Source organism: Pleurodeles waltl, chromosome 4_1 (assembly GCF_031143425.1).
Source record: "Pleurodeles waltl isolate 20211129_DDA chromosome 4_1, aPleWal1.hap1.20221129, whole genome shotgun sequence".
Taxonomy (NCBI): Eukaryota; Metazoa; Chordata; class Amphibia; order Caudata; family Salamandridae; genus Pleurodeles; species Pleurodeles waltl.
The window spans coordinates 835695094-835715866 of NC_090442.1; the positions used below are offsets into that span (position 1 = coordinate 835695094).

Below are 20773 nucleotides of genomic sequence, written 5' to 3' on the forward strand. Positions count from 1 at the left end.
TCCACCAGGAGATCATATGGATTTCTTGTGGGTGGACTCCTTGTTTGGCGGCAGGTTTTGGTTTGAGGGCATTTTTGTTAGTTTTTGCTCCTTGAATCCATGCATGTGAACTCTTTTAGGGTTCTCGTAATTTATTATAAACATTTATTAAGGGCATCAGTGGACTTGATTACCACTGTTCCTGTCTACATCAGTGCAATCTCCTCATCTTCCTACAGGCTTTGCTTTTAACTTAATTAATCAGGCAATCTTTATCTCTGAGAAAAGAAGCAAAAGGCATCTTAAAGAGCCATCAGTAAGAAAGTGAATTTCTGCCGCATTGTAGATGCAGCATCTGCTACCCGATCGAAACTGCAGGTGACCGAGCAGAGCAGTAGATAATCTCTAGTATTCAGTGGTGAACTTTAACAGAGGCAAGGTGTTTACGATGTATGCGGATGAAATGATTCTGCTCCACTACTTCAGCAGTAATTTGTGCCAATTCAGTCCTGTGCTTGTGTTGATGGGTACTCCTAGGAGTGTTTATTCTGCTATTGTGGATTATTGAAAAAAGTGAATGTAGAGCACCTATTCTTAATTTAATGTACATTTTGAAAAAAACAAAAAAACAGCCTTTTCTTTTGTCAACAGGAATGACTCCTCCACGTCCACCCTTGTGTCCGCCTGGCCCCCCCGGTCCTCCTGGCCCCCCTCCGCCTGGCCAGCCCATTCCCCCTCCTATACCTGGGCATCCTAATCGTGGCGACAGACCTCCTCCTCCAGTGATGTTTCCTGGACAGCCTTTTGGCCAGCCTCCACTTGTTCCCCTTCCTCCTGGTCCACCTCCACCTGTTTATGGACCTCCGCCTGGACCCCCTCCTCCACAGCAAGGCCCTCCTCCACCTCCAGGTCCCTTCCCCCCACGACCTCCAGGTCCACCAATGACACTTGCTCCTCCTCCACATCTGCCTGGACCACCTCCTGGTGGCCCCCCTCCCGCACCACATGTGAATCCAAACTTCTTTCCACCAATGGGCAATAGTGGCATTCCTACATCAGACAGTCGTGGGCCACCACCATCTGATCCATATGGACGACCACCTCCATACGACAGAGGAGACTATGGACCCCCTGGAAGGTAATATAAATGTTTCTTATAGTTTTTTAAGGCATATTCATTAGCAACAAAAAAAATCAATTTGTTTAGCATGCACACAAGCTGAACATTCACTGAAAAGTATCAGGTGTAAATCAAATTACAATTCTTATTGAAACACATATTTGTGAGTTTTAACCACCTGTGTGGCTCACTGAAGGCGTGAGAATATGAAGAAGTTTATGGAAATAAGTTATTCGTCATGGCCAGGACATTAATGTGAGAACTATAGAAACAACACCAAAGTGCCAGAGAAAACTATGTATACTGAGATAATATACAGCTCTTCCCCAACGACTGCAGTAACATCCTTAACCCGTTTAAAACAACTTGAACTAGAAGGGATCTAAATTATGGTCTTGCCACAGCGTACCAACTATCTTTACACTGCTGTAGCAAGTAGGCCAAGAGGCATGGGCTATAAGCAGCTTAACACCATCCTTGTATCCAGCGTTATGTGCTTGCTCATACAGTCTATATTCTTTATTAATCGTCGTAGCAATGTCGGGTAGAAAGGAGGCTTCTAAATAATCTGCTTTCTTGGAGTGGGTGAAGGTAAATTCTTCCTGTATTGACGCCTAATGTACCAGTGGCTTATTTTACCTTGCTGGAGAAATCTGGCAAGGGGTTGCCATTGACTTCACTGGCTCCTGTTTCCCATATCTTGTTCACTCTGTAATGGGATCCTTAAGCGTCTCATCAGATTAATTGATCTTTTCTCCGAAATCTGTCTCAAACTTAATTCTTCATGTCACTGAAAACATTTTATTCTTATTTCCAAAGTTTTTACTTATGTTGTGATGTTTTTCTGACTAGAAAATAGGTCTGAAATATTTAATGCCGAAATACAGAGAGCACAGTTTTGCAGGGATGTCGTTCAGCAGTTCTTCAGACAGGACAGGGGGAGTACCATTCCATGGCTGAGTTACATTGCCAAAATGTGTTACGGTTGAACTCCTTATACGCGTCACTGTCGAGCATGAGGAAGGAAGAAACACTCAGGGTGAAAAACCCTTTTTGGGCATTTTGTGAAGAAAGAAGACTGCAAACTGCTGCAGGTCGATTACTGTTTTTTTGCCACCGCAGACCCTGCTTTTAACATCTCGCTAAAAAAAGAAACATTGGGAGAGGTATTTTCTCTTTAGTTTTAGAGCCTGCGTGCTTTGGCAGCTTTTGTGTCCTGGGAATCTACTTGACGCCTTTGGTGGATTGGCCCAGTTCTCTACCTGTAATGGGGTGTCAGTTCAGTCGCCTTTGCATTACATGTTGTTTTGTACTGAATTAATTCAGCTGTTCCTACAGTTTATTTATTAAACCTCTTTTAAAATCACTGGGTCCTCGAAAATGTAGGGAGGCTTTATTCTGTTTGCAGTTATTAAATACCACTGACATCTGCTTTAGGGTGTCCTCATTCCTTAAAACCGCCGTCCAAGTCACGAAAAGTATGGAGGGATAATGGTTTTGGTTTGGCTGTGCAGTGGGAGATTTGGATTGTTGGAGGGGTTAGCAAATCAATTAAAATGTACTCTCTCCAATGAATTTAGTTGTTTTAACTTGTGTACATGTTATAATTAGTCCTTGACAGTTTTTTATTGTTTTATTGCGTCTTTTATGGCCATGGATGTCCGAATAAAGATTTTCAATTGACACTTCTGCCATATTGTTCTCATACCCTAGGTTTCCACCGGTTCAGCATGATGAGGAAATGTCTGTCCAAAGGTGTGGCACACATTTTCGTAAAGAAAACACAGATTTTGTAATTTCTTGCTGATTTGTGAAATGGCCTGCAGATTGTGAGCATTATTATATATTTATAGACATTGAAAAGGAGTGTAAGTATCAGAGTTGGGCTTTAGCGACTGCTTTTACCGTATGCTATCTGTATTGCGGCATTGACTGAGTTACCCATTCGTAAAAACGGCAGATTAGTTGAGATATCTTGTAAGTGAGCACCTGTAAAATTGTTCTTAGCAGAGATATACCCAGTTTTTGTTTCCCATTTTACGCCTTCATATTCCCTAGGCTGAGCTGAACTTTTTTTTTCCTTTTGTGTCTCTCTTCACGCTGATGCTCATGGCGGCCGTGGTGCTGTGAATCGGCTCGCTTATGTGAAACTGTTTTACCTTTAATTTTCAGTGTATGTGGCAAGGAAAGTCCGGTTAGGAGTTTACAACGTTAATAGCTCTAACTCGAGCAAATGCGAGACCCATTGCATTGCAAATGATTGTTTTCTCTTGGAGTTAGGAACATACTAAGGTAGGTGAGTCAGGGCACAGGAGATGTTTGTGAACGGCACAGTCATCAGCACACACAGGGAAACTGAGGAGAGCTGTCAGCAAGAGGAAGTAAAACTCAACATTTTATTTAGTTTACCTTTTGGAGTTTCCACTTCTATTCAGAATTTACAACTGCAGTGAGTAGTTGGCTAAATTAACTTGTTAATGTACGTTTTCTGTCATTACAGCTGATTTTGCATGCTTTTCCCGCATACTGCCTTTTTTGCCTGACAGTTTGGTCTGTCACTACTAATCTTTTTTGATTCTCAGTTTACCAGTTTTTTTTGTTTCATTTTAGAGAAATAGATGCTATCCGAAATCCTTTGAGCGAAGCAGAGTTTGAAGAAATTATGAATAGAAACCGCGCCATCTCAAGCAGTGCTATTTCCAGAGCTGTATCCGATGCCAGTGCAGGTTAGTAGACTGTTTTTATCATTCATTTAACTGAGATGTCACCCACTTATAGTGTGCTTGGTATCGCATATGAACAAGGATAATTTATTACAGAGCATGACTTCCATGCTGTGATATTGAGTAGTTTGCACTATCTCATTCCTTGTCTTTACTCCAGACACAGTAACTAAAGATGCAGTTTTTTTATTGACACTTTGATTTACTTCACATTGGGCATTTATGTGCTCAAGGCAAAAAAATACACAGATGTCTCTAAAATGATGCTCAGTTGTATGCTTAATCTGCATTACTCTTTTTAACGTAATCTCGTATTGGAGTAGTTTTCACACATGAAATAGAAGACCTGAGGCAAATATACGTTTGTGCCAAAGAGTTTTTGACTGTGTTCAACAGCATCCCTGTAAACACGAATATTATCATGTTACAATACAGGCTGTTTTCGAAACACAGTAATGTGGGGTGGTTTTTAGTGTGTATGCATGTTGCAGCAGCCTAATTCATGTGTGGGGTACAATACATTGAGTTAAAACCTTCTGTTCAGTACACTTTTCTAAAATGGGTAATTATATTTTGTGTAAGTGGTCCACATTTTTCAGTTTGCAATTGGGTGGTCTTTTAAGAATACCATTCAGTATTACCTTTTCCTATGAACGTCATGAATCGCATGTTCAGCAGTGTAGGTAGCCAGTTTATTATATGTGCTCTGTATAGAAAAATGCTGATAAGTGAACCTACAAATATGCACTGCACAAATTAGTTGGCATCCCAGTGTGGAGAATATAGGAGCAAGCAGCTGATTCGAACGCATAGAGTGGGTAATAATTGCAATCTTTGCAGGCTGAATCGTTTCTGGATTGACATGCTCTGCATTATGTCATGTAGTAGCTTGGTCTGGGAAAGTCCCTATTAATTTGTTTCTCTTGGTTGTCTGCCAGTAGGTGGCTTGAATCACCCTACCCCCGTGACATCAGACACACATGCCCACAATTCCCCAATGCCTGGTTGGCGTCTTTAATTTCTTTTTTTCCTGCTGTGATTGGTGATTTACTAGTCTGAGGAGAAACCTGAATGAAAGGGAGCCAAATAGTACACAAATAAAAAAATATCACAGGATCAGCAAACATTGAAGAACACTGGAAACCACCGAAAAACATAGGAGAGCACAGGTTTTTTACCTGGGCTTTCTACCACATGACCAGAGAGTATTCGATCCAGGGAAGAGAGAAAGGTGGTAGGTTTCCCTAATCCTCTTCCTAAGATTAGAAGGGATGGAAAATATCCTTGTTTAGATTTTGTTATAAGTATCATTACAAACTTGCCAAAAGGGCAAGAATAAAGTTTCTAACCTGTGTCTGTTAAACCCCTTGCCTGCTAAGCCTTTTCTCCCCCTAGAAAGTTAAGCAATTTTTTGTCTTTTTGGGGTAGTTCTCGCTTACTGCTCCATAACGTTTTTCCCCTATAAAATATCCACTGCAAGTTTGTGTCCTTTTCTTACCCCACATCCTGGTGATTCTAAAAGTACACAGAGTTTGTGGATTACCCTGGAAGAGGAACGGGGCAGAAGAAATAGCCAAAATATAGGTGTATATTCTAGTGGGGTTTTTTTTTTGGAGGGGGGGGGGGGAGATAGGAAAACATTTCTTTGCAAAAATGTCTGGTTTCTTTCTAGAAAATGGCATCAACAAAATATTTTCTATGCTGTAGACACGATCTCTCCAGCTTTCAGGAACATGCAAAGATCAATTAAAAAAACACAAAAAAACTTCTTACCACAATTTTGACTTTTTTGATAGATGTGTAGATCCTGCAAAGTTTCCCCCAAAAAGTTCTCTCTTGAAATAACAAATAGTGAAAATGTATAGGAAAAACAGCTGTTTGGGACAACAGTTTCATCTGTAACTTCTTGCCACTATGGCAGATTTACAAAAGGAATATACCCTTACGTCTGCTAGACTCTTCTGGTTGCGGGGATATATATGGGGTTTGTAGGTTCCCCAAGAACTCGAGGTACCCAGAGCTGCACCTTACAATGGTTATTCATTGTGTACTGACTATAAAAAGGATGAAACATAAGTATGAAGGTAACCTATATGTTTCTGAAATGTAGACCTGATAGTGAGTTTAGGAGCAGTAGTTACTTGTGAGTACCCATGTGATTCAGAGGGCATTTTCCAAAATGTCTTTATTGCTTACACACTGACATTTATTTTAGAAGGCATAAATAAAGAGACATTAAATTAGTAATAATGAAGGTTATCTTATTCTGTGTTCTCACAGGCCTCGCCATAAAAACAGTATAACACTTGTGTGGTTAGGTCTAGTTTCAGCGACAGAAAAAGGCCCAAAACACAAAATAGACGGATCACTTTTTTGCACTGAAAAATGACCCTGTTGTAAGCTCTTTTTGGGCTTTTAACCACGCCCATGTCATGCCTGTCACTTTCATTGGTTCATGGGCTTGCCTTTTAAAATCCACTTGATTTAATTAGTGAAAGGCATGTATATGACATGCCTTTTCCGGGGTTTAGCCCTCCTCGATCGCACCGGCAAACTACTGAAAACATACGAGGCTCCATGTTTCAGCCTGTTTTCTGCACTACTTTATCTTTTTATTTTCCACACAGGTTTTTCAAAACTTGCCACCTTGGGAGTCCGGAGTGGGGAGACTAACGTGCCTCATCAGGTTTTCTTATCAAGAAGCCCTTGCGATCCTCAAACATTGGCTAAAAAAAATTTTCTTCATGTTTTTGTGAGTGAAAGTACTGGCTTTTGTGAGAAGCCTCAAATTTCCTACTACCCAGCCTTCCCACATATGTCAATAAAAAATGGTACCTCACTAAGATGGGTGGGCCTTGTGCCTAGTGTATGTGGCCTAGCGTTTGGCTGGTGGTGTGTGTGTATGTACTGCCATTGGCTGGCAGTGTGTGTAGTGACCAACAGCAAGTCACTACACATGCACACTACTAGCCTGCCGCCACTACATACACCACCAGGAGCTGCCAGCCTAACACCAGTCCACACACACCGCCAGCCAGACACCAGTCCACACACTCAGCCAGCAGTCCACATCTTCTGCCAGCCAAATGCCAGTTTACACACACCACTAGCCAAGCCAAATGCCAGTTCATACACTCAGCCAAATGCCACTTAGATATCGACTTGAATCTATACACCACATTAATTTCTAAAACAATCCCAAAATAAACAGATTGCACACTCAAAAGCACTTGTAGAAAAAAATAAAACATCAACTAAAAACGTCCCCCCTACCCCCGTCTCCCCCCCCCAAAAAAATGTTTTTTTTAAATAGCCCGCCTATTGGTAGAAAATGGAAACTTTCATTGATTACATACACAGAAGGTGTAACTAAACACAACAACTTTTTAACCTGGTATCTAAACAGAATGTGTATAGCAACAAAGACCGTAATCATTTGCCTGTTCCTCCAATGGTTTCTCTCCATACTTGGAGTTACATGTGGTGGAGTTTAAAACGTAGACCAGTATTACAAGCACACTTGGGGCAGAGCATACATACGACTCTCCTTTTATAGTCCTCTTGGGACACTGACTCTACAGGAAAATCGTTTTTTGGGTATTGGAAAATGTCTTCAGGAAATTGGTGATCTTTCAGTCTAGCCACAGCCTCAACCTCTAAGGAATCTAGGAACACTGGCTTACTCTACAATAACAAGGCTGCCTATTAGAGACTCCTGAAGCTTTATATAAGTCATCTTGGAATCTGGAGAAAGGTCTTGAAGAATGCTAAATAAAATAGATGAGCAGCCAACATCTTGTACCAGATAAAGGACTTTTGAGTAGCATTGTGAGGCTCCAATCTTTGAGCTTCTCTATGTACACCTCCCTTGTGCTGCTTGTGGTTTAGAATGCACACTCGTTTGCCCACTTCTGCTACCTGACTCCAAACACTCCCACTACTTTCATTGTAAGTAATAACGCGCATCTCTTCTGCTTGAAAATGTGCCCACAAGTAATTAATTACTAGGAACGGCACTGCTTTGTCCCCCCAAGCTCTTTAGGGTAACCTTTATGGTTAGAGAGGATTGTGCCTGATGCCACAGCACCGACTCTGAATAATTCTTTAAATAATTGCACACCTTTGTAGAAATTGTTCAAGTATAAATGGTGACCTGCTGCTCGCCCCACTTTCTAGAGGGCAGAGAGGTCTTAAAAAAAAAAAAAAAAAAAGTGTGATCTGCCCCAGGGGGAGTGGGAAACAAGGGACAGGTCTGGCGAGGGCTCCCCCCCCCCCCCAATTAAAATATATATATATATATGTGTGTGTACATATATATCTTTGACATATATGGCTATAGATACAGATAATTTGCATAAGTGTGCCATCTAGTGTTGGGTCTGGAGTGTTACAAGTTGTTTTTGATCAAAGAATCTTTTTGAGTCACAGGATCGAGTGACTTCTCCTCTGTGTGAGCATCGAGTCCTTTGTTAGATTGTTTTCTTTCGCCCGACTGGTTCAGACGTGTGTTCCTCTCTCTCTGGCTTTTCCTCCGCTTGGTCTACTCTGAACTGTTCTCTTCTGTCTTTCTTTCAGCGACGGTGTTTATACTCCGACAGGTTTCTCTATTTTGCGCGGTCGGTCCGAATTGCTGTTCCAGTACCTGGCTCACCACCCTTCATTGCGTCCTCGCCCATCTCGGGCCTATTCCCCACATGGCATCAGACTATGCAGGACTAATGGAATGTAGTCCATTTTGGTTTTGCCCTCGATACCCCTCCAAATTTCCCCACACGACCAACAGCTGGTCTGTATGTAATTTGTGTCTCTCCCCAGACCACAACAACCAGACTTGCTATGCCTGCTGTTCCTGTCGACGCAAAAAGATGCTCGGGGACCGAAGAGCATGTTGATTGGAGATGGCGTCCAAGACCCCAGAAGACACACCAGATACCTTCAGGGAAGAGCATGCGCAGGAGGAGGCCTTCTCCATCGAAGACTGTGTCGGACGTAAAATCTGACATGGAGAACCAACCGGTCACCTCTGCACAACGTGTGAATAGAACAACCCCTACTCCCTATTCAAAGACATTAAACAAGCCCCAGAAGCAAGTCACCGGACCACTAGTGGCATCGGGCCATGGTCAGATCCGAAAATCTCCTTTGGATGCTCTGCCTTTCGGCCCGGCACAGAAGATAGTCTTCGACATCGACCTTTTGCTCATTAGCATCACATACAGCTTCGGGGTCGAGCACAGCAATCGACCCAAACGCTTCAGCACTGAACAAAAAAGTCTCCACATCAGCTTCAGAGCCCACAGCTTTGCACTGACCAAAGACCTCGATAATGAAAATTTCAGAACACAAGACTGTGCCTCACAAAGACTCCAGTCATTCTTCCGATACAACTTGCCCAGTGGAGCTGATTTTAGAGATTATGGACTCTCATCAGCGCCAACTTCATATTTGGAAAGTAACAGGGAGAATTATTGCTTCCCCCCGTTCCAATTAAAAGGAAGTTAACCTTTGTGGAGGCTTCGGACACTGCTCCTCCCCCAAAGAAGGCCTCCAAAGACCAGGTTCTAGTTAGACTCCAGCCTTCTCCACCACATTCTCCAGTTCTTCCTTCCATCCCTCCACTACCTCCACTACCTCCTCAATCTCCTACAAAACATTCTCAACCATAGTTTTCACCACAGGGTTGACCAGCACCACCAGAGCATGATTTGGGTGACATACCACAGGAGCTAGATTCATGGGATTCATAGGAACCAGATCTATTAGCTGCATGACAATTACCACCCAAAGGCACAACATCTTATCAGCAGGTGATAGCGAGTGCAGCAGCATTCCACAGTGTCCAGCTACACACTGACCCTATTCAAGAGAATTTTCTCTTTGACACACTTACTACAAAACACAAAGAAAGTAAGTTCCTCCCCTGCTACCTGACATGCTGTGACATGCTAATGACATCTTTAAAGAACCTGTAAGGTCCAGAGTTAATACCCCCAAGGGTGGATAAAAAATACAAATCTGCATCGTCAGACCCTCTGTTTATATGGGCTCAGGTTCCTGCAGACTCAATATTAGTCAGTACTGCACGAAAACCTACTAAGAGTCACTGTAGAGGAGATTCGCCTCCTCCTGACAAAGCAAGAAAATAGATTTAGTGGGGCAAATAATGGCAGCACAAGCTGCCAATCATTGGGCTATCACCAATTCGCAAGCACTGTTAGCACGATACGACAGGGCCCACTGGGACAAAATGGAGGATCTCCTTCAGTACCTCCCAGAGGAGCAATGCAAAAGGACGCAAGAGATAGTATCAGAAGGTCAAAGTATCTCCAGTAACTCTATTCATTGTGCACCAGATGTCGTAGATACAGAAGGATGCAGCATTAACACAAGCATCATTATACACAGACATGCTTGGCTTAGATGTTCAGGCTTGAAGCCAGAAATGCTGCAGGCAGTACTAAACATGCCATTTGATTGGGAACACTTACTCGGCTAACAAGGGGGTACCACAATACAAAAACTTCTGAAACAGCGAAAGCAATGGGGGCCCTACTAACCTCCACACAATGAGATAATTTTCATCTCCCACAATTTAGGGGAGGCTTCAAACCAACGTATACAGAGTCTTCCACCTCTCAAAACAGGCAAGCCTCACACTGTCACAACAGAGGTTCCTTTAGAGGGTCATACAGGGGATTATACAGAGGCTCAAATAACAAAGGCAGAGGTAAGGCATCCATCTCCAGAGAAGCTGTCTCCACTGCACGCCATTGGCTACCTACATCTTCTGCCACCTCTCGGCGGGGGGGGGGATCAATTATCCCCACAGACAATTGGGTTCTTTCAGTTATCCAGCATGGTTATTGCCTGGAGCTCACTTCCACTCCAAACATTGCCCCTTGCACTCACAAAGTCTCCCAAGAACACCCTGCTCTTCTAAAAGAAGAGGCACAATCCCTTCTCAAAGGGAATATAGAACCCGTCCCATTCTCACAGCAAAGATTAGGAGTATATTCCTTATACTTCCTTATACCAAAGAAGCATGGGTCACTCAGGCCAATTTTCGATCTCAGACCATTAAATCTCTACATTCTCGCAGCATTTCCATATGATCACTGTAGGAAGTTGGCTCTGTATGCACTATTTCAAAGCAAGGAATAGTATGCACAGAGTCCAAGGGTTCCCCTTAGAGGTAAGATAGTGGCAAAAAGAGATAATACTAATGCTCTATTTTGTGGTAGTGTGGTCGAGCAGTAGGCTTAGCAAAGGAGTAGTGTTAAGCATTTGTTGTACATACACCCAGGCAATAAATGAGGAACACACACTCAGAGACAAATCCAGCCAATAGGTTTTGTTATAGAAAAATATATTTTCTTAGTTTATTTTAAGAACCACAGGTTCAAATTCTACATGTAATATCTCATTTGAAAGGTATTGCAGGTAAGTACTTTAGGAACTTTGAATAATTACAGTAACATATATACTTTTCATATAAAACACAAATAGCTGTTTTAAAAGTGGACACTTAGTGCAATTTTCACAGTTCCTGGGGGAGGTAAAGTATTGTTATTTTTAGCAGGTAAGTAAATCACTTGCAGGTCTCAGTTTTGGCTCCAGAGTAGCCCACCGTTGGGGGTTCAGAGCAACCCCAAAGTTACCACACCAGCAGCTCAGGGCCGGTCAGGTGCAGAGGTCAAAGAGGTGCCTAAAACACATAGGCTTCAATGGAGAGAAGGGGGTGCCCTGGTTCCAGTCTGCCAGCAGGTAAGTACCCGCGTCTTCGGAGGGCAGACCAGGGGGGTTTTGTAGGGCACCGGGGGGGACACAAGTCCACACAGAAAGTACACCCTCAGCAGCGCGGGGGCGGCCGAGTGCAGTGTGCAAAACAAGCGTCGGGTTCTCTGTAGATTTCAATGGGAGACCAAGGGGTCTCTTCAGCGGTGCAGGCAGGCAAGGGGGGGGGGGGCTCCTCGGGGTAGCCACCACCTAGGCAAGGGAGAGGGCCTCCTGGGGGGTCACTCCTGCACTGAAGTTCCGTTCCTTCAGGTGCTGGGGGCTGCGGGTGCAGGGTCTTTTCCAGCCGTCGGGACTTTAGGATCAGGCAGTCGCGGTCAGGGGGAGCCTCGGGATTCCCTCTGCAGGCGTCGCTGTGGGGGTTCAGGGGGGACAACTTTGGTTACTCACGGTCTCGGAGTCGCCGGAGGGTCCTCCCTGAGGTGTTGGTTCTCCACCAGTCGAGTCGGGGTTGCCGGGTGCAGTGTTGCAAGTCTCACGCTTCTTGCGGGGATTTGAAGGGGTCTTTAAATCTGCTCCTCTGTAACAAAGTTGCAGTTCTTTTGGAGCAGTGCAGCTGTCCTCGGGAGTTTCTTGTCTTTCTTGAAGCAGGGCAGCCCTCTGAGGATTCAGAGGTCGCTGGTCCTTGGGAAAGCGTCGCTGGAGCAGGTTTCTTTGGAAGGCAGGAGACAGGCCGGTAGGACTGGGGCCAAAGCAGTTGGTGTCTTCTTTCTTCTTCTGCAGGGGTTTTCAGCTCAGCAGTCCTCTTCTTCTTGTAAGTTGCAGGAATCTAAATTCTTAGGTTCAGGGGAGCCCTTAAATACCAAATTTAAGGGCGTGTTTAGGTCTGGGGGGTTAGTAGCCAATGGCTACTAGCCCTGAGGGTGGGTACACCCTCTTTGTGCCTCCTCCCAAGGGGAGGGGGTCACATCCCTAATCCTATTGGGGGAATCCTCCATCTGCAAGATGGAGGATTTCTAAAAGTTAGTCACTTCAGCTCAGGACACCTTAGGGGCTGTCCTGACTGGCCAGTGACTCCTCCTTGTTATTCTCATTATTTCCCCCGGCCTTGCCGCCAAAAGTGGGGCCGTGGCCGGAGGGGGCGGGCAACTCCACTAGCTGGAGTGCAGCTCCTGCCTGGGGGAGGTGTTAGCATCTCCACCCAGTGCAGGCTTTGTTACTGGCCTCAGAGTGACAAAGGCACTCTCCCCATGGGGCCAGCAACATGTCTCGGTTGTGGCAGGCTGCTGGAACCCGTCAGCCTACACAGATAGTCGGTTAAGGTTTCAGGGGGCACCTCTAAGGTGCCCTCTGGGGTGTATTTCACAATAAAATGTACACTGGCATCAGTGTGCATTTATTGTGCTGAGAAGTTTGATACCAAACTTCCCAGTTTTCAGTGTAGCCATTATGGTGCTGTGGAGTTCATGTTTGACAGACTCCCAGACCATATACTCTTATGGCTACCCTGCACTTACAATGTCTAAGGTTTGACTTAGACACTGTAGGGGCACAGTGCTCATGCACTGGTGCCCTCACCTATGGTATAGTGCACCCTGCCTTAGGGCTGTAAGGCCTGCTAGAGGGGTGACTTATCTATACTTGCATAGGCAGTGAGAGGCTGGCATGGCACCCTGAGGGGAGTGCCATGTCGACTTTCTCCTTTTGTTCTCACCAGCACACACAAGCTGGCAAGCAGTGTGTCTGTGCTGAGTGAGGGGTCTCCAGGGTGGCATAAGACATGCTGCAGCCCTTAGAGACCTTCCCTGGCATCAGGGCCCTTGGTACCCGGGGTACCAGTTACAAGGGACTTAGCTGGATGCCAGGGTGTGCCAATTGTGGATACAAAAGTACAGGTTAGGGAAAGAACACTGGTGCTGGGGCCTGGTTAGCAGACCTCAGCACACTTTCCATTCAAAACATAGCATCAGCAAAGGCAAAAAGTCAGGGGGTAACTATGCCAAGGAGGCATTTCCTTACAATCACTCTTCAAGATGTTCTTCCACTCTTAGAGCAAGGCGACTTTATGACCGAGTTAGAGCTAAAGGATGCCTACTTTCATATTCCCACTCACCCAGCACATCGCAAATAACTCAGATTCATAATTGCGGGAAAACATTATCAGTTCAAGGTGTTAAACATTTTGGGGGTCTCAGCCGTTTCCAGGGTCTTCACCAAGTGTCTAGCAACAGTTGCTGCATATCTCAGACGTCAGTACATTCATGCCTTCCCTTACTTTGACGATTGGCTGATCACTCAGCTGACAGTGGATGTCCTTCACACTCAGGGATTCACAATCAACTTTCTCAAATCCCTTCTCCAACCTTTGCAGTTACAGCCTTTTGTTTTAGGAGCAGGCCTCAATGCGCAGATAGGGTTAGCATATCCAAGTCCAGCTCTGCACAGTGCTATTGACGCCGAGCTAGATAGGGACAAAGTCTTTTGCCATTAATACAGGATAGCACTGTGCTGATCTTATGATTCTCACCCCTCCCCTAAGGATAGAGTACTTACCTTGACACTCCTTTATTGCTGATGTGCTAACAGAAACAAATGGCTTTCAGTGGTCCCTCCCGCCTCTTAATGATGGTCTGCCATGTGCATGCTGATGTCATCAGGTCACCATAGGGAAAGAGTGGCAGGCAAAGCTCTTCCACTGCCTATGAAATTAAGGGGCAGGGGGATGTGTTGGTGCAGTCGGGGAGCGTTAGCATGTCCTCTGCAGGTGGGTGCAAGGATGTGCCAAACGCTGAGGGATTCTTAACAAGTTTTCCTTATGGACGTAGGATGGTTGAGCGACAGGAAGATCATCAAAGAAACAGAGAAGGCCCTGCAAAAATCAGGGTTCGGATGCCAAAGAATTGGTGTATGTTGGGCCAGAAAGAGAAAAGGTGTTAAAAAGAAAACTGAAAGACACTGAGATGCCGAAAATAAAACTCCACAATGTAACAGTGGGGCTGGGCCTAAAGGTTTCGGACTGTGAAACGATCCTAGACCCTCAAGCAAGCAGTATTCGAAGGGAAGACCAAACCAAGAGTTCTACAATCCAAAGTGTAGGAAGCTGGCTTGGTGTGTGGGGGGCACCTATGGTGTTGGCACCTTAAACCAGGCCCAGGCAACCCCTATTGAAGAAGGAAGACTGTGTCTAGGAAGCAGGGCTCTATAGATGTAGCTGTGGATGAGCAGCCAAAACTTACGTCAGAGACATGCAAAGCCTATGCAACACCACAATAGTCACCCAGTAGCTTATCACACAGAAGGGAACGACACAGTGTTACAAAAATGCAGTAGATTACTTGATTACTTATAGGCTGTTCTCCCCCCTGCCCCCCAAACCGGAGACAAGTATACACTATATATGTACACAATAGCAATCAGAAAATAACATAAAAACAACAAACCTTGGCAAGAAATGTAGAAAATAGCTAGGTCCCTAGGGGAGGGCCAGACCATATACTAAAATAGTGTAATGCGAAGTGAAGTCCCCCACCCAAGGGTATAGAGTAGTTGGAGCGGAGCTGGGTGAATTTGGGACCCAAGAGGTGAGTACCTAAGTGCCCCCCAGCGACCAGGAGAAACCGAGATAAGTACCTGGTTTTCCCATGGACTAACTAGAGGACTTAAAAAATGGATTGTGCAAGAACAGGACCAGACCAGTGGAACCCAAAGGTGGAATCTGGAAGAAGACAACCTGAAAAAGAAGAGGTCACCGTCCAGTCCACAATGGAGTGTCTGGCTGGAACAGGAGCCACTACCCACCCTACTGTTAATGAAGATTCAGGTCGACAGGGGAAGAAGACCAGCTGTGGAGCCCAAGAGCTGAAAGAGTCTTTGCAGTGGTGCAGATGGTGTCCTGCGTCGGTCGCTGCTTACAGTCGGTCAGTGGTCAGGGTGACCACCAACAAGCCTTGGTAAATGCCAGTTGGAGCACAAGAAGAGTTGCAAGGCTGAAGAGGACCAGCAACGTCCAGGGGACTCGACCTTTGGAGGGAAGACCGGGCTGACCCTCAGCAGTCGGGAGAGCCAGCAAAAGAAGTTGCAGCCCCTACAGGCAACCCACTGGCAGCAGGCACAGTAAGTTGCAGGGAGGCTCAATCAGTACACCTGGAAAGGAGTGCCACATTGCTGGAGCAGCAGAGAGGAGACTGTCCTTGGCAGGATGAAGTGCTGGAGGCCAGTGGCTACTTGGAGCCTGAAGATCACTTGGAGCAGGACTCAACAAGCCTTGATTACTGCAGGAGTCAGTGTGCACAGGGGTACCATCCTGCAAGGAAAAGCAAGGGCTCACCGTCTCCTAAAGCGGACAGAGGGCAGAGAGGACCAAGGGAACCTCTCCGGACCACCACCTGTGTTGCAGGATCCACACAGTTCTAGAGGAGGGCGAATCCACACAGCTGGACGTCATTGCGGTAGGCGCCTGTAGATTTCTTCTTGCTTCTTGGTGCAACTGAAGTCTTGCCGACCCCAGAGGATGTACAGCCGGGGAAATGTTGCAGTTGCTAGAAGGAGCCAGAGAAACAATGTTGCAAGACAAGATCGTCTCGGGAGTTGCAGCCTTGTAAGTTTGTGAAGTGTCCAGTTGCAGTTCCGGTGGCCAGGAGAAGAAGAGGTCGAGGCAGAGGAGTCCTGGCAGAGTCTTGCACGCTGAATTTAGGGACCCACCCACAATAGAGTCCCTAAATAGCCCTTCTAGGGGTGATTGGTCAATTTACACAGTGACCAGCTATCAGAGGGGGTCACTGATGTCCCCTGCTTGACTTCGCCATCAGATGTCCCCAGTGGCCTCTGCACATCTTGTTTTCAAGGTGGCAGAACCAAGTGGCCACCTGGTGGAGTTTTAGGCACCACCTTTGGGGTGGTGATGGACAGGAGAGTGGTTACTCATCTTTCCTTTGTCTAGTTTCACGCCAGAGCAGGGACCAGGAGTCCTTGGACTCTTGCAAACCTGTTTATGCAAGGAGGGCACCAAATGTGCCCATCAAACCACACCAGTGGCTTGGGGAGGCTACTCCTCCCCAGCCTTGTAACATCTCTTTCCAGGGCAGAGGTTGTTGACTCCCTCTCCCACAGGAAATCCTTTGTTCTGCTTTCCCCCACCTGAGCTGGTCAAGCATTAGGGCAGAAACCTGTCTGAGGCGCTGCAGCAGCTCGTGCTGCCTAGATATCCCTGGAAGACTAGTAGGAGCGTTGTCGGGGTCCTATAAGGAGCCCCTAGAGTGCATGGAATCATACAACCAATACTGGCAACAGTATTTTGGTATGATTCCAACATGTTTGATATTAAACATGCCTCAGTCGTAGTTACCATTATGTAGCTGTGTCAGCACACAGGTAAAATGGCTTCCTCGCACTTACATAGTCCAGTGCAGTGGAATTGGAGTTCGTATGGGCACCTCTGCTCATGCAGGGGTGCCCTCACACACAGGAACCTGTACCCTGCCGTTTGGGCTACAAGAGCCTCCCATAGGGGTGACTTACAGTGACCTAGTGTAGTGGCCTGTGGCAAAAGGATGCATTAACCTTTTCACGTAGGCTGCAAGGGGAGGCCTGAAGACACATTTTTGCATGGGCTCCCATGGTTGTCTCAGTGACCTGGGTACCTAAGTAAAATATAGTAGGGACTTATGAGGGGACACCAGTATGCCAATTGTGGGGTGCACAGAGGTCCAAGATAAACAAATTTGGAGGGAACGAGCACAATCACTGGGGTCCTGGTTAGCCAGATCCCAGTGAAAGTCTAAGCACCCTGACAGCTGGCAAAAAGTGGGGGGGGTAACCATGCCATAAAGAGGGTACTTTCCTACACATGTGTTTTTCTTTCAACCTCAGCCCATGCTGAGAACTCCAGCTACCGCTCTGGTAAAGAAAATCTGACACCTAAATACACCTCTGATCCGTCACCACTGAGGTATGGAAAAGAGGACCAAAGGTGCAAACGTATTCCCTCGCATTGTGAGGCCTGAGCTCTGCTGTTGGTTCAGCCCAACTGGCGTCCTGGCCAAGGCCTGCAGCCTCTTTTTGCAGTGTCTGATCTCCATGGGAATGCATTGGGCACCTTATGCTGTAGTGCACCCTGCACCCACCGTGCCACTTTTGGTGTACTGCTGGTGCTTCCTTGGACCTTGCCCACTACTCACTTTAAATCACCTGGAGATTGGTCTTGTGACTCGCTGGACTTTACCTGTTTGTGCAACCTGTTTTTCTTCTTCTCCCATACGATTACATTGCAGAACTCTAAAACAGCAGTGTCCACTTCTTAAAGTGAAGAATTTCTACTTTAAAACGTACTTACCTGAACGATTTTTCTCTGATGCCTAAAGATATATAAAGGTACTTGCTGTTTTTATAAATAGGTGTGGCTATCCTTTGTGAGTCATGTCTCATTTAATAAATATTGTGTGTAGTTGTGGATTTCTTGCAGTCCTCGGTGTTAAGCCTTAGGCTACTAGACCACACTACCTCCAAATAGAGCACTTTGGGATTGCCTAGCAATCCCTGTCCAACCCTGGACTGTTTCCACAGTATTGACATATCACATAAAGTTTATGAGGGATGTGGAGCTGAACAGAAGCATTGAAGCACATAAATGCGTTGAAGTTAAACAGTGTTCTTGGTGCTGAAGGCCTTCCACTTACAGAGTGGAGAACTGTCGTAGTGCAGATGGGCAACACAACCATTATGTTTTACTCCAAAAAAGGAGGGGGAGTTCAATGCCAAATACTCTCAAAATGGACACAGGAAATCTGGCAATAGGCCATTCAGATAAACATAGATCTTGTGGCAATATGCCTTCTAGGATTTCAAAACAGATGCACTCACAAAGCAGGCAAGAGCACTGCTCACACGATCAAGAACTAAGTCCTGGTTCAAGGAATGTTTCAACGATGGTGGCACCCAACAATAGATCTATTCCCAACACTGCAAAGTGCCAAGGCTTTGCGTCCAGATGTCCACACCATGAATCAATGGGTAATGCCCTGTAGATTGGTCAGCAACATTTGCATAAGCTTTTGCCCCAATCTCATTTATCCACCTGGTGTGCAAGCAGTCATCAGTTACACTAATCATCATTGCAATGATCATAATGGCCTAAGCAGACATGGCTCTCGGACCTCAGATGTCCCATGGAGAAATAAAAAGTTACCCAACACACAGTGCTTTAGAATGTAAAAGGTCTGTAGAAAATTATCCTCTTGGCATGGTTACCCGCATTTTCTGCCTGTTGTCAGTGTGTTTGACTGTGTCCACTGGAATCCTGCTAACCAGGACCCCAGTGGTTATGCTCTCATGTAAAGATTAACTGTACCTTTTCCTTCCCACAATTGGCATACTGGTCCGTCCCATCTAAGTCCCTAGTATATGATACCCAGGGCATTGAGGTACCAGGGGATCCCTATGGGTTGCAGCAGTTATTTTGCCACCCATAGGGAGCCCATACAAAGGGTTCTGCAGGCTTGCCATTGCAGTCTGCGTGAAACGGGTACATACACCAATTTTCACTCCAGGTCACTGTACCAGCTCACTATGTCACCCCAATGGTAGGCCCTCTCAGCCCAGAGGGCAGGGTGCAGGTACCTGTGTGTGATTGCGCCCCAGCACTAAAAGAGGTGCCCCCACAAATTCCAGGCCCATTTTCCTGGACTTTGTGAGTGCAGGGATGCCATTTTACTACCTATGTCCATCTACATAATGGTAACTCCAAACCTGGGCATGCTCGGTATCGAACATGTCCGAATCATACCCCAATACTGTTGTAAGTATTGGAAGTATAATTCCATGCACTCTGGTGGCCTAGAGAACCCCCTAGCATTGCTACCACCATTCCTTCAGGGTTTCTGGTTAGCCCAAGCTGCTGCCACCCCTCAGACAGGTTTCTGACCTCCTGCTGCTTGATCTGATCAAGCCATTAAGGCAGAACAAAGGATTTTCTTTTGAAGAGGGAGGTAACACCCACTCCCTTTGGAAATAGGAAGGACTGGCCTGGGAGAAGTAGCCTTCCCAAGCCGCTGGTGTGCTTTGAAGGGCACATTTGGTGCCCTCCGTGCATAAACCAGTCCAAACCGGTTCAGGGACCCCCAGTTCCTACTCTGGGGCGAAACTGGACAATGTAAAGGGGAGTGACCACTCCCTGGTCCATCACCACCCCAGGGGTGGTGCTCATCGCTCTTCCAAAGGGTCCCTGGGCTCTGCCCTCTTGTTTCCGAGGGTAGCAGGCAACTCTGGGAGCATGTGAGTGTCCAGGCAGGTGACGTCAAAGCCCTGTTCTGATAGGTGCTTACCTGGCTAGGTGACCAATCCCCCTTTCCGGGCTATTTAGGGTCTCTCCCTTGGGTGGGTCCTCAGATTCGGCTTGCAGGACTCCTCTGCAACCTCCACTTAGACTTCTGGCCTCCGGAACTGCGACTGGAACCTCCAGGACACGACAAGCTGCCTCCATGAAGAACTCTTCTGCAACTTTGTTTCCGGGGCTCCTGCCAGCAACTGCAACATTTCCACCGGCTGTGCATCCACTGAGGACAGCACGTCTTCGGTCTGCACTGGAAGAAAGAAGCAATCTCTCTAGGATGGAAGGAGTCACTCTTCTGCATCCGCAGGCACCCGCTGCAACGACGACTGGCTGCGCGGATCTCCCCTGGTCTTGAGCTGTGTGGATCCTGCATCGTGGGTAGTGGTGCAGAGTAGCCTTCCCTGCCACCTGTCGAACTTGGGTCGAGGTAAGCCCTTGCCTTCCCACGCAGGAGAGTACTCCTGTGCACTGCGTCTCTTGCAGCTGCCAAGGCTTGTTTCCATCTTGCCCCAGGGATCTTCAGGTGATGTGTAGATCCAGTCCCCAGCAGTCTTTCCTGCGAGGCACAGCCTCTGCGTGGTTCCCCTGAAGCGTGGGATCCCTTTCTGTAGTGCTGTGCGGACTACTTCTGCGTCTCCGTCCACTGGGACTCATGTGGATGCTGCATGCACTACTGTGGATCCTCTGTGTCCCTGAGGGTCCCCTGTGACTCCACCTCCTGGGTTAAGTCCTCCTGGGCCTTGCTGGTCCCCGGCAGCACAATTTTTCCACCAACCGTGAATTTGCCTTTGTCAAGACTTGTTGGTAGAAATCCTGCACTGACACCCATCTGCAATCTTCACTCCAGCGTGGGACATCTTCTGCATCCATTAGGGACTTTTCTCCGGCTGC

At 46.4% G+C, this 20773-nt stretch overlaps 1 protein-coding gene across 8 annotated transcripts in view; it reads left to right on the forward strand.

Annotated features, from left to right (window-relative positions):
• The window catches only part of CPSF6 (cleavage and polyadenylation specific factor 6), a 532852-nt gene that overhangs the window by 389969 nt on the left and 122110 nt on the right, over positions 1-20773 (forward strand). For all 8 annotated transcript variants that reach the window (XM_069229589.1, XM_069229590.1, XM_069229588.1 and 5 more), the window contains 2 exons: positions 631-1117; positions 3710-3825. In XM_069229589.1, the coding sequence (XP_069085690.1) occupies positions 631-1117; positions 3710-3825 (603 nt within the window). The remainder of the gene's footprint in view (positions 1-630; positions 1118-3709; positions 3826-20773) is intronic.